Below are 15427 nucleotides of genomic sequence, written 5' to 3' on the forward strand. Positions count from 1 at the left end.
TAGCTAGTGAAGTTTAAAAAAAAATAAAATATAAAAAAATAATAAAATAAAAAAAATAAAAAAAAGGTTCTTTTTAGAACCAACACAATTCTTCCCGAAAGAATATATCTTTCATATATTGTCAACCCTTTAAGTTTATATACGGTATTGAAAGTACAACTCATGTATGTACACGATTCCTGGAATTTAAATTTGTTTACTTGGAAGTGTAGTACACACGATCAATATATTATACATGACAGCACAGGTTAAAATAGGGCTATTTTTAGAACACTATACTCGCATTATACGGTAAACCTGTAAGAGAGTTTAAGTGTACCCTATCCATTTATTAAAGGCCCATACGTGCCGTACGTTTCCCTATTTATTAAAGACCTATGATGTTCCAGCCTATAATGTTCCCTCTCCAGCCTATAATGTTCCAGCCTATAATGTTCCTGCCCCATAATGTTCCAGCCTATAATGTTTCAGCCCATAATGTTCCTGCCCCATAAGTTTCCTGCCCCATAAGTTTCGCCCCATAGTGCCCCCCTTCACTACTTATGCAACCTTATAAGCTGCCAATGAAGTCACATTTCCGCACGGATTATATTTAAAATTAGTTTATACTAAACTATTTTAGTTTCATTGTAATGAAAGATGTTTAGCTTGTTTGAATACTCTTGAATTCGTTCCTGTAACCAACCAGTTCTCAGCAATGAGTTGCTCAAAGAAACAACGGCTTTGAATTCATCATATATCTGGTAAGGTTAAATAACGATTTTGAAAACTCAATACTTTAGTTTTGTACATAACAAAATAAGTCTGTCCATTTTTTTTAAAAAAAAAGTTAACTCACCTCGGCAAGGCATTTGCTAAGGAAATAAACGTCCACTCTGTAAAGTCCAACACCGTATTCTCGTAAAAATATTGGCGTCTCCAGCGGAAACGACTGCAATAAATTTTCACTAACGTTACAATATATCATAGATAAGCGGAAACGACTGCATTAAAATTTCACTAACTTTACAATATATCTTAGATAAGTAACTACAACAATTCAGGATACTGATAATAATAATTAGATAAACAGGTACAACATGGTCGAAATATGCTGTTTTCGTGGTTCATCCTCATAAAAAGTGATTCAATACCGTAAATAAATAGGCGTTTCCCTCATTATGGATTTCACTCCGAGCAAGAGCAGTGTCCCCTTGAAAGCAATCTTACAAAAAGTATTTCTTTAAGTTATTTTGAAGAAGTCACTGAACGTAAGTGTTACGTAAACAATGACACTCATCTTCAACGATATAAATACATAACTTACATTTAGTACGCCAAACACGTTTGTGAAAGTCATATTTGTAATCATGAGAAAGAGAACACCATTTATGTCCATAACACCCCTCTGGTCCACGTCTAACTGCAGGTAGATCAGTCCGAGGACTATTGATAATAACTGAAATAAAATTATATCATATTTATAATCGGATGTAGTTTCAAGTATTGCGCACGTTTGCCATTATTTTGCGTCCTACAGCAAGATATAAATCGGTTTAAGGTTACCTTGCCGAATATCCATATAGACATGTCTAGCTTCAATTTTTATATCCGTCCGTTGTAAACTTTTGGAGGCATCAAAACAGAAAATTATTAAGAAGCGTATCTGGATATTCGCAAAATAAACCATTGTTTAACCAAAATATGAATTTGAAGCTCTAGATCAATTTTTGTATTCATCTACAGTTTCAATAAGATCTGTCTTTAAATCTGTCAACTTTAAGAAATGCACGTATATTGCCTAACTGATCGGAAAAACTGACATCGTAGAATTTTCAAAAGCTCTGATCGCGATATCATCAGTTTTTAATTCTTTTATCGTAGAAGTAAAAATAAATACACAAAACAAAATAAAACAGGATCATATTACATTTGTCAGGGGATTTCGTGTATATATATAAATCTTTAAATGAAGGTATGAAACATCAGATTTCTAGGCTAAGTATAGATAAAACTCACTACTGTCTGTACAAATCGAACTCGAGCTACCATTGGCTCCCTGACTGTGGTTTTCCAGGACCTTTCAAACACGGCAGCAAATTGACGTACCCAGGATGCTTCGTACCTTTAAGAAGATATTGCATGAGCGTCAGGTCATTACTAAATTTATTGAACCAGTTGAATAAAATTATATCATGCGAGCATTTTGCGATCATTGTATATTATGTTAGTCGACAAGTTCAATAAAATTTAGTAATAAACCTACACGAATATAATAGTCTATTTATCACATACCGAAAATTTGAACTGTTTACATAAAAAGTAGGCTAACACTTTGTCATTGACGCACTTGAAATGTAAAGCTTACATTGCTCATATAATGCAAAAGACGTCACGTCAAAATATATGTACAACCGTACATAACGATATTGAAAAAAAATCTTATAATATTTCGTAAAAGACATCAAATATTTTATAAAATATAGAAGACAACGCTTCTGGTCATTTAGTAAGGCGTAAGAAGTATGTGTAAAATATGTGCAATTTAATTAATTATAAATACAAAACACTAGCCAGCGTTTAAAATAATATTTATTTTTAAACTACAAAATTAATAGAAATCTTTTTGGCTAAAAAGATTATTATTTACCTAGATGTGTTGCTAAATGCTTCCTCGTACTAAAATAGAATAAATGATATGTTTAAAAATAGAAAAAATGCAACAAAAGAATCAAATAGACATGTTTAATCCCAAGATACTAAGTTCTGTATAATACATTTTTCCCAACCAATTTTAACTGCGAGATATTAGTTTTCATCAACAACAAAATGTGTTTTATGGTTTTAACATATTGAGTCAATGGCATACATTTGGCACGCAAACATTTGTGTTTATATGACACGAACATAATATTAGATTTAACAAATAGCAAGTTATAAACATTCCTACTGATTAGAGTCACTGTTAAATGCCAGCTACATGGAAAAGAAAAGATGAGTATCCAATTAAAAAGTCAGTACAGAATTGATCCTGAGAGATAATGTCAAAGGTAAATAAAAACATTTTTAATAAATCGTCTTGTGTGTAAATAATTTGAACGAAAATAAAAGAAATTTGAATTCTACAAAAGTAAACAGTTCATGCCCAGTGTCAATGTGTAAAAACATGGTATTGCGATTAAACTAGTCAATTAATAATTGCTCTGTAGTATATACCAATGTTCCTTGAACTTGCACGACGCATCCGCTAATTAATGTTCATTGAACTTGCATAAATGTGCGAATGGACGCATGTGCCAATGTTCCATGAACTTGCACGCATGCGCCAATGTTCCATGAACTTGCACCATGTGCCAATGTTCCATGAACTTGCACGCATGCGCCAATGTTCCATGAACTTGCACGCATGCGCCAATAATCCATGAACTTGCACGCATGATTGAATGGTTCATTAACTTGCATTCATGCATGCGTAAATAACACATAAAACCCACATTATTGTACAGCACACTGTACAATATGTTCTATTGTCTTTGAGTTTGAATTAACGCATATACTCACTATGATCCCTGTACGTTTGGGGTTCTCGGCAACACGTTTGTTCTCAGCAAGTACTGATTTGGCATTGGGTGTACCATCGAATTTGTCACAAATTGCCTGAAATGACAAAATCGTATAATGTATGACAATAACAGCCAAGCAATTGTATAAAATATGTTTCGTGAAAATAATTATAAAGTTTGTTACTGCCATGCATCTTGCATCTAAACAGTCCATGTTTTCTTTCCCTAGTGCTTTTCTTCTGTTGCTCTTTGACCAAATTCACTGTAGTAAGTACGAACAGCAAATGTAAATATGTTACAAAATTAAGTTCTTCCGACACGCGTAATCATTTTACGACAATGGCGGATATTGCCGAACAGGAATTACACCTTCATTTTTTTCTCAATCATTTATTTTTGTTTTGCAAACGACAAAAAAGTAATAACATTATAAGCTCTATGACTTGAAGGGTACATCTCATCACAATGCGTGTTTACCTCAATTTTTTGTTTACATTCTGTTTCGTTGCCTGGTACCACTGCCATCGTCATAATATAGAAGTCAGCCGGGTTGTAGTTCACTGGACAAGGATAGCCAGCTCTGTTGTAAAACGAACAACAACAAAATATAGTAGCGTAAAACATGAATCATCATAAAATAGTTTCATTCTTACATATATACTTTAAATACATGTATAACTGTACAGGTTAATGTTAACGCTGATTTTAACACATTTCCGGTCATGTCTCGGCGGTTGGTCCATCTGACCGGCTTTCGTGAATAACTACCCATGGTTTCTGTACCAGTAATGAGATACTAATGAGCATAGTCTTTAAAAGGTCGTATCTTTATTCTTTAACCAGTACTTACTTTTACAGATGCCAATTACCTTGAAATAAATATCAAAGTTTTCGTAATCACATTCAAATAAACCGCGTCTACTGCTGTATTCAAGATTTTATTCGGCATAAACAAGTTTATAATCACTAAAATAATCACGAGTGGTCTCCCCTTTCCTTAAAGGCTTTTTAATATACATTACAATTTAATACATTATTTAAAGAAAAAAAGTAACGAAGAATGTAAATAACGAGTTAATTCCTTCATGAAAAATAGAATTTCAACTTACTCTTTGAAGAAGTTGAGCGCCCCAGCCGAGTCTCCAAGGAACGCAACTCTGCCTTCCGCCATCAGAAGAACGCTGGAAATAGAATAAATTTACATAAATTTAAACTATAACATTTCCCTTCCATAGTTACCCTAACCTGCTAAATTTTTTAAAAATTCCATTCCCAAAATTATAAAATTTACATAAAAATTTAATTAAACAAACAAAACATCTTTTCCGAAAAAAGTTTTCAAGGGAATGAAAGGGACGTTTTGTAACCCTTTTGAATTATTTGCTTTCTACAACAGCTTGCAATTTCTTTTCTGAACTGTTTTTATCATTTTAGGTCTTTAGCATAAATTCAAGTTTGACGGGTTGCCAGCATGTATCTTGTCGGTTTAAACTTGATAAAGGGAATATTAAATCACCCAAATTTTTTTATGGAGATAACTAAAAAACGTTTCATGATACCTTTGCACCTATTATTTTAGTACTTTTTTCTTTTATTATTTTTGAAAAATACAATGTAAAAACCTTCTTTTGAATCATAATGAAACGAACAGCGCCGGTACAAGGCCTAGTAGTCAACATTTTCTGTTTTGAATTATAAATCACCCGAATCGTGCAAGGAATCAAAAATATTTGATCGTATAGCTTTGTTGTATAATCATTTCAGACTGAACAAACACGTCTCAATTATAGTACAATATGCGTGATATCCATAAGTCATTTTCCTTCAAGTGTACATGCATATTGTTTATATATTTATATATTTATATATTTAAACAATCAATCGGGAAAATATGTTGCAAACATTTAAAGATCATGACTGCATACGAAAGTACAGAAGCACGTGTTCGAGAACGTCGGTAAATGTGTTAAAAAAATTTATCAACTATGAAAGTCGATAAATGAAACAACATCAGTACATATGTACTTACTGATGAAACAATGCGAACACCTCAGATGAAGGTTGGTGAATTGTACAAATCACTGTTTTATCTTTATCCGCCATTGCTTTCAATAATTGAACGATATTTTCCGCCATGAATGAATCAAGACCGGAAGTTGGTTCGTCACAGAACAACAGCGGTGGATTGGTCAATATCTGAAGATTAAAGTAGAAGTTTATTTAAATGAAGGAAACTATATTTCAACTACAGAATGATGCTGACCTAGTTCTGTTTTCAACATTCAAAGGTTAAAACAAACGAATACTAAGTAGAATCAAAAGAAGAACAAACGAAACAAATTAGTATAGAACATTTGTATCATAGTTTGGGGACCTTTCTAAAGTTAAATCGTATACATATACATGCACATTGCATTCACTAGCTATCCGCACTACAGGTCATGCCCATTGATTGGCTCATTTTTGCTGGGTTTATTTATTGTGGCGGCAGAGTAAGGGAAAGCTGTTGAAATATTATATTCAGATGCTCGTTCATTTGGTTCCTTTTTTCTGGGGATTCATGATGTGACAACAGGATACGTGTTTGTATGTTTGACTATGATACAAAAGATTCAAATCAGATAGCCTCGTGTTTCGATACTCTTTCTATAACTTATTTAGAGATTTACTTCAAGAATGGACTGATTCCAATTTTTGAATTGTTGTAAGGAAAATGATAAAATTTATGATACAGTCCAGTCGGATAGTGCAGACCAATCATATCCTTAGTTCTTAGTGTAAATGACGAAACTGGAAGTGAAATTGTGTTCTTTAAAAACGGTAAGCCGTATTTACAAGTTTTTTTCTATCCCAGATTTTAATATACACTGTTGTTGTCTCATCATGTAATTACAGAAATATAAACATTTGAAATTTTAACACTTGAAAAAAACAGATATATACAATGTATTAAGTGTAGCTTTATACCTCCGACGCAAAAGAAAGTCTACGCATTTCCCCACCAGATATTCCCTTGATTCTACCAGGATTTCCGATGATATTGTCTTGACACTTCTGTAGACCGAGTTCTTGTATGACCTCGTCAACACGCTCTAATCTCCTCGCCCTGGAAACTTCCTGTTCCATTCTCAACAACGCCTGCAAATGCATCACAATGAAAATAAAGCGTTTAAAAAGAATACAGTAACACTTGAGTTTCTAGGTGACGCATTAAACCATTCGTCCTACTTGTATTTGTGTAGGAAAACAAAATATTCTCGCTGACTTGGAGTGGTATGAATAAAACTTGTTTAATCTCACGTATTCTCGTATCAGTACCTACGATACAATGAGTGGCTGTGCTTAAGTACTTTTTCCTATGGTACTTTCAAACTGTCAGACTTAGGTTTTACATAAATGATGAATTTCCATATGCATACGTCTTATATAAAAATAAGTGTTAAAGATGCGATGTTTTTAAAGCGTTCGTGTATGCTTTGTTTCGTAATTTAGGTTTATATACAAATAAACATTAATTTTATTGTTTACTTTAAAATAAAAATCCCTAAAGGGAGATTATCTAGGAAAACTACATTTATTTACCCTGAATGTAAGGTGCTCTCTCACTGTCATAGTAGCTATAAATAGATCGTCTTGTTGAACGTAAGCAGAGATATTCCGAATTCCCGTGCCTACATCAATACCGTTGACCTTAATATCTCCGGCTGCGCTTAACGATTCACTGTTAATTCGTGACGTCAGAGTATTAAGCAGAGTTGTCTTTCCTGAGCCACTATTATTGAAAAAATGTAGGTATTTTAAATGATAAAATACTTTTCAAAACAGATATTTTGAAGGGAAAAGTATTATGAAAAAGAAAATTGTGTCATCTTGAAAATAAAAGGTTGTTATGAAAATTGATGTTATCACGACAACGTTAAATGATATTTGAAAATGTCATTTTATGAAGTACGGCTGCTTACTTTGATACGGGTTACAGTTACAGTACCATTAGAAAAGGGTTAACAGTATCATTCTAAGAGAGTTTAACCATTCATCTGCTGAATTTCTTACATGGACTGGTCCAGCTTCCATTAATGACACTTTCCATGTTTCAGTTATATGGCTATTTTTATGGAAATACAAAATAAGTCGACAAACAGTAAAGATATGATGACTGGCCTTGTTTAAGCGAATCGTTTCTTACCTTGCCCCCATAATTGCCAAAAGTGTGCCAGGCTTCACATGTCCATACACTTGAAAATAGTAAAAAAATGATAGCAATCTGCTCATATTCTTTCAATTAAATGGTAACAAATACATGGTTTTAAGTGAAAAGACACAAAACAATCAGCAGCAAATGTTTACGAGTATATAGCGGTTTAAAGCACATAATGCCGTGTAATTTTGTTAAATCATGTTACATAAACGTTAGGCTTACTTGTCGGGATTAAAAATTGCATTTACGTTCTATCATCATATTTATATCCATAATGATTATAGATGTTGCAGAATGTTGTACAGATGTTTGTTTTTCCGTTGTTACAATTTATTAAAATATTACTTATAACAATAATTATGTCTTATATGTTTCTAAACATTTCTGTTAAACGTTAACAACCGTAGTTCTCTGCAACACCGGATCACAAACGCCAAAACAAAGTGCTGTACGACAAATTTATATATGAGCTGTGTCACGACAAAACCAACATAGTGGGTTTGCGATTAGCATGGATCCAGACCAGCTTGCGCATCCGCGCAGTCTGATCAGGATCCATGCTGTTCGCCAGCAGTTTCTTTAATTGTTATAGGGTCTGTAAGCAAACAGCATTGATCCTGATCAGACTGCGCAGATGCGCAAGCTGGTCTGGATCCATGCTGGTCGCAAACCTATTATGTTGGTTTTGTCGTGATGCGGCTCATATATTCCACAGGTGTGAGAATGCCTAACATAATTATCTCCCTTCCGAGAATCACAGACAATGTAACGTTACAGGTGTATATGTGATTCAATTTTGTACGATTTAAACTTGTTCTGTCCAATAACAAATCTTCCCTTTTAACTTATTATTGCGGAACTTTAAAACTAGAATGTGTATGATGAATTTATTTACCATCTCTGAGAACTCGTTTCTGAACTACGCTAGGGTCTGGTCCTCTACAGCACGGTCTGTTCTTTGGTTTGACTTCTACGTTAACGTTCTCCCAGGATAACGTCACCGTTTCCATGGAATCCACCAAACTGTGGGAAGCATCGTGCCTGCAATTATAACTGGTTATATTAAACTTAAGTTGCTTAAGAAAAAAGGATGTCTTTAAAATCTTTATATCCCCTAACAGAAAGGCAAAATGTCAAACTAGTTAACAAGATTTATCCCAATAAGCCCAGTCAAGCCTCCATAGACTCACTCAGATTGCCTTGGGTGCTGTTGATTATCAAAAAAGGGAATATCATCAAGGGAAGGGAGTAACCGCATTAGATACACAAAAAGTACTTTGAGCACAAAACCTTCAACTGAATTTATTAGAAAAACAGTTCAGACAATGTGTTGAATATAAAGAAAATGTTTCCTAGTTGCGGAAAGCACATTTACTCCCATTCAATATTTTGTAGGGAATCTGTAAGAAAAATATTGATAAAAATGTTACTTTAGTATTAAAGGGCATCATGCAAGGGAGATACTCATGTAGGAGGCACATAAATTAAACATGACAACAGTGTATACGTTAACTGTTTGTTTGTTTGTTTGTTTGTTTGTTTATTTTAGGCCTTTTTCCAACGGTATTTCAGTCATATAGGCGGGTAGTTTCCTAACCAGCGTTCCTGGAGAGTTACACCAGTACTAGACTACCTTCCTCCGCGCTCAACTACCAAAGCATCGAACCCACGACAGAGAGGTACCTGAATTAGAAGTAATCGACTCTAACCCCTCGACCACGGAGGCGGTATATACGTTTTTTTATAAAATTTTACATTTCTAAATGACAGCTGTCGTAGTTAAGTGAATTAACTATCAAAGCTATAGTATACACATCGGAAATAAAGTATGACCTTATTTTATTTAGTTAACTGTCACATAAAGATCATGTATTTTACCTAGGATAAGAAAATAATTCACTTAATTAATATTCAAGTCACACAATTTTAATTAAGATGTTAGAATATGCGTTATCTTTTAATTAGTATTATGATATTACGTCAGTGCCGTGTTGTCCACTATTAAAACGCGTTGAATTTTACAACATAATTATTCAATAAAATAAGACGATAAAGGCTTTCCATAGATACACGGACTTTTGTCTTGTAGAAAAAAGAAAATGTTTAATACTTTAAAAATTACTGATTAAAACAGATGTTACTCTTTTATTTAGAACACTTCGGGAAACCAATATAAACGCAACACATAACATTCATGTATATATACATGTACACATATATTTTAATATAAATTATAAATATTACCAAAGCAACGACGTTTTCGTTTCGTCATTTTTGACGCCAATATCTGATAATTCTGCGAATTCAGCAGTGACTTGCACAGTATGATGAGTATTGTACATATCTAATTTAATATATTCCTCTCTTTGATTTTTACAATAATAATAGAATAAAGAAGCGACTCATTATCAAGTATTAATCATTCAATCTTTGAAAACACTACAGCACTACACTTTATTCATAATCATCACATAAATTATCATTCATTTCCGTAACACTTCACATTGTATTAAATAATATCAAAATTTGAATTATATATATTCCAGCAAAACCTTACTCCTTATAATAAATCCCACGCACAATTATCCACACATATAAAGACTAGTTTTCCGTAGTCGTAAATGAACGTTAACACGTCCAATAATTCCCCAGAAAGCTTTATATATAGGAAATATCGTGAATATTTTACATTTCATATGAGAATATATTCACTTGACATCAGTTCAGTGTATATTAAACTGTTACAACAGTGAGCGAGTGTGATTTAAGTAAGTTTACCAGAGACAGAGATGTGTTGTTTTTCTATACCACACCAGAAATGACAAGCGTCCTACCTTATAACCCTGGCTCATAGCCTCTGGCTCAAAAATCAATGTTTTGTATGTGTTCATTATGTTATAAGCTATAGTGTATACAGTATATCATGTAAGGTGATGCGAAAAGAAAAATATTGGTTTTGATACGGTCATGTAAAATACGAAAGTACGCAGGTGCGCTCGACAAGCTGTCAATTATATTAGTTTTCTCTCGCAGATCGATAAGCTATGATAAGATTTTTTAAGATTTTTTATTCAACATCTTCGTAAATATCTTCAAAGTAACGTTATTATAGTTCATGTTGACGATGTGCTCGACCAGTGCAGGCACACAATTACCAAAAGTAATGTTAGACACTGTAAGAAGTAACTGTTTAAACATATTAATTTAAGTTCGATTGCGAAACGTGTTCTTGTAACTTATATCAATCACTTTTGGTTCGCCTCCTGGAACCAATTAATTAGTATTGATGTCATATGAAGAAACATGGTAAATACCCGTTTAGGACTCGAGCCCATGATCACTGGGTTGAGTGGCCGACACCTTAACCACTAGGCCAACACTTCCCTTAAGAGGTAAACGTTGAAAGATTAAACTAAAATGCATTACAAGTGAAGAACGAAAAGTACCATATAACTGACTTGTAATTTGTATCAGAGTGAAGAGAACGGCCAAAATTTTTTTTAAATAATTATAAATATTTCTCCTTAAAAATCAAGTTTTTTCCTTCTTTTATTTATATTTAAATCATAATAAATACATTACATTATCCTTTGATATCATGTAAAGTGTTGACCCTTTGTAATAAAGTGTACAATGCCATGCCAAGGGAACCTATTTATATCAAGTAGTTTTAACTTATAAGGGAGTTAATTCAAGCAACGCATTCTACTATCCCGTTGCAAAAGTTACTTCCCTCATAAACTTGTTTATGAAACAGAGGATATTCAAGTTTTTTTTTATATTTTCATCAAGGGATATGAAAAACATCCTGTATCAATAGAAATAAACTTGAAGTTTCTGTTTATTATATACATTTTATGTTTTAAACCTTATGATTTGAAAGAATTATCTTTTAATTGTGTGTATTAGCTGAATTTAGATGAAAGTTGTCCGACAAGACACCATGCAGAGCAAATACCTAAAATATGCTTCACTTCGTGAAAAATAAAATTAACAGTGAAAATATGGAAAATGAAAATACGCATTTAATTACATCAATATTATTTTAATAAGTATAAAATAAACATTTGTACTTGAAATCTTTTACTGTTTTTATGGAGGGTGTGGTACTGGGGGGATGGGTGTGGGGGGGGGGACAACGTTACTATCCGCTCAGGTGGATGCTATTCTTTATTCTACACACTGCCTGATTATGTTTATTTTGACAAAATGAATTGGTTATACCTTTTTCTTTAATTACTCAGCAATCAGCGTCGATCGTATGCCCAGTAAAACACGGAAGAACTTTATTCGAATTCAAAAATGCATTTTAGTTCCTTCATTTCTTGCAACAAGCTGAATGTTGCGCGTGATTCAAGCGTCCATCAGACACATATCTTTCTATTTTTTTACGTTTAGATTAAACAACGTGAAAAGCCTTAAATTTTGCATACAATTTTTGAAAGAAATTAGAATAGATAGTTACCGTACACAATTTCAATATCTCCTTTTGTATATAAGTAACTATGTCGAGTTTTTATTAACTAATAACTTACCGAGGGGTTATCACGTTTTTCCCATGCTTTTTACCTAGTGGCTCTACAAAATGGGGAGCACGAACACCATGATTGTGTTTGTACGGGTGTTCTTTCCCGTATGCATTAATGTCATTCCCGATCTGATATTTTTCATCCACTGTGATATGTTTAAAGCCATCTGCATCATTTTTATCAACGACCACGTTATTATCGTCCATCACAAACACTGCGCTATCACTCCTTATTTCGGTCATTGTTATATTCACTATATAACAGAGTATTCAGACAATTCCAGAATAGCAAGTCTATTTAAATACAGCAAGAAAAACACAAGGATGTGTAAGTCAATATACCAAAGAGCGTGAAATTAAATATTAGACTTATTAGTTTCTTCACCAAAGCGTCGACAGAAATTTTTATTCATTAAAAAATCAATTTGAGATCTTCATTGAAGCTTCACGAATGTGTTAAACCAGATTGCACTTATTGTTCAGTCTATATAATAACATCCGCAATGTATATATAAACTACTAGTATATTCCTTTTAAATTTACTAAAATATCACGTTTAGTGTCATATCAATCAATAAAAATAATATTCCATTTTAAATAACATATCATATCCTATAGCAAGCAAATAGACCAATATCACCCTTAAATTACGTTCACTTAAAGCTGACTTTTTTATTCTTAACTTGGTTTATCACCAGGTCCTACCCGAAGTTTTTATACTACACGAATCAGTGGTCCGAGATATGTTTTATAAATAACAAAACGATACTGTTTCCCGGCATGACATGATCTGCATACTGTAACCTAATATTTCTATTTAAAAACTATATTACAAAGCACAATTTAGAAGAAAAGAAATATAGATTTAATACGTCCCACTTTATACCCTAAGGTACATAAACCGTCTTATTTTTTAAACTCTATAGCTGTAACGGGTACTTCTTAATTGAAATGGGTACACGCGATCGGTGGCCGAATATAGATCCAACGCGGTATATTGATCTTTCTCTTACCGTAAATTGCATGAAGCAAATAGAACCACCATTATATAAGTCCTGAGGAAGGCGTAAAAATAACATTTCCTGCCATTGATTCGGAATGAGTTACGGACCTTTGGGTCTATGTTGTTGTTGTTTTTGTGTTGTTGTTTTTCCTGTAACTGTTGTTGTTGCTTCTGCTGCTGTTTTGTTTTGTTTTTTTTTCTTTTTTGTGAGAGTTCAACCCTCCTAACAAAGACGAGTCAAGACAAAAATTAAATGTCAATACTGTCTAAACAGTTTCGGTACCATGGGGTACAAAGAGGAAAATGCTGATCCTCTCTAGAAAGAACATTCAAGTGAAACGGGTAAAAAATTAAGTCTACAAAGACGAATGAAAAATGTTGAAATATCATGCGCAACACTCTAGCCAAAGGCCGCTCAAGTAAAATGAAAACGGTCTTTGTTGTCAGGCGGTCTCTTTTCTAATAACCATTTATATAACTGGTCATTTTCTTTTTCCTCTTTATAAAGTGGGAGAAACGAAGAGATGGCGATAAATGACAAGGACTAAGGTTTGCATATAATTTATACGAATGTTGTACTGGATATCAAATAAACGGCATAGCTGAATAAATTCCATATTTTTTACAATCTGAACTATAACTATTACTTAATACTACGTTTATTGCAAACAAGTACGGTAGTACTGGGATAAGCTATTAATAATAGCTTATCCCAGTACTGTTTAGCGCGGAGGAAGGTAGTCTAGTACTGGTGTAACTCTCCAGGAACGCTGGTTAGGAAACTACCCGCCTATATGACTGAAATACTGTTTGGAATAGGCGTAAAATAATGAAACAAACAAACTATCCCATTACTACCGTACGTACTTGTTTGCAATAAACGCCATGCCTTTTAAGTCGATAACCGTCCTAGGTTATAAACTTTTTGTCTATTTTTAACATGTAAGCTACACGGGTATTATTTGTAAACGTCTGCTCCCATAAAATATCGCTATCTTTAACATGTTTTAAGGTAAACGTGAAATAAGTCAATAATTTGTATTATAGGCCGTTTGTCATGTTAAAATATACTGTAGGGTAATTTTCAAGCATAATTTAACTGTCAAAATAGTTTTAGTTTCTTTTTTTATCTTTGACCATCACATCAATACATAAAAAGATTTGCAGTTGCGCTATCAACTGCATATTCTCGCCTGTTTTCGTATTATGAATAAAAGTAAAGATGTTCCGATTGCTGCGTTATCTTTGTGGGGCCACCCTAATTGGCACTAGGTCTATAACAAAAGGAACTGTAAAAATGACGACATAGGTCAGTTCTATTCCTTAAAGGCCACCTGTATGCAAAATTGAATAAAATTTACCGTTCGGTTAATGAGTTTAATAAAACACAGCTCATTTGCAGTAAAACAAAACTTACGTTGGAACTATCACATTTTTATCGTGCTTTTTACCAAGTGGTTGGGCAAAATGTGGAGAACGAACGTCATGACCCTTATGTGGATGTCCCATTTCAACACTGGTTCCATATCCGTTTTTAATCAGGTCCTGTCCTTTACCCCAGTTCATACCTTTCTCATTTTGTTTATCATCAATTACTTGAACATCGTCCATTATAAACACGGCACTATCCTGCTTTGTTGTAGACATACTATACTATAAATATTTCCGCGAGATTGGCCAGTGTAATGCACAGAGATAAATTCAAGATCTACGTTTTAAAGAATTGTCGATTTAATCAAAGACATAACAGATCCATGATAATTTTGTTGAATTAATCTCGACAGACAATCACATATAACGATAAAATCTACACTTTTCTTTCAAACCATCTTGATCATTGTATTTGTTAGTTACTATTAATATATACCCTAGTACCTACAGTCTTAAATGTTTATGACCGATTTTCAAATATAATGCTGTATTTGCTACCGTGAATTAAGCCTATAGAACAAAAAGCTTGATCGGGGTAAGCTTCATAAATAGAAAGATCTGTGCTTGGCAGACGCTTGAAACGCGCGCAACAATAATGGAGATTATTGGAAAAATCCGTCCTCTCTTTTAACCCAACGTAAGTTAATATCGACACACATTTTAACTTCCTTATCTTCTGCCAAGTTCGATTTTTATATCCTTCACGTATGTAAACATTTCAATCT

General features: G+C 33.3%; 1 protein-coding gene across 1 annotated transcript; it reads right to left on the minus strand.

Annotated features, from left to right (window-relative positions):
• Positions 1-838: 838 nt before the first annotated feature.
• On the minus strand, positions 839-15161 carry LOC132757238 (protein white-like; the record flags this gene model as incomplete). Its single annotated transcript, XM_060748451.1, has 13 exons — positions 14689-15161; positions 8636-8781; positions 7729-7777; positions 7125-7314; positions 6510-6680; positions 5572-5738; positions 4652-4723; positions 4020-4122; positions 3541-3636; positions 2630-2658; positions 1999-2104; positions 1307-1438; positions 839-931 (listed from the first exon to the last, which is right to left on the minus strand). Coding segments are annotated over exons 1-13 (1584 nt in total), but the record flags the coding sequence as incomplete, so codon positions are not given.
• Between the last annotated feature and the right edge of the window lie 266 nt (positions 15162-15427).

The sequence above is a fragment of the Ruditapes philippinarum genome, unplaced genomic scaffold (genome assembly GCF_026571515.1).
Source record: "Ruditapes philippinarum isolate M1 unplaced genomic scaffold, ASM2657151v2 ctg18693_1_1_1_1, whole genome shotgun sequence".
Taxonomy (NCBI): Eukaryota; Metazoa; Mollusca; class Bivalvia; order Venerida; family Veneridae; genus Ruditapes; species Ruditapes philippinarum.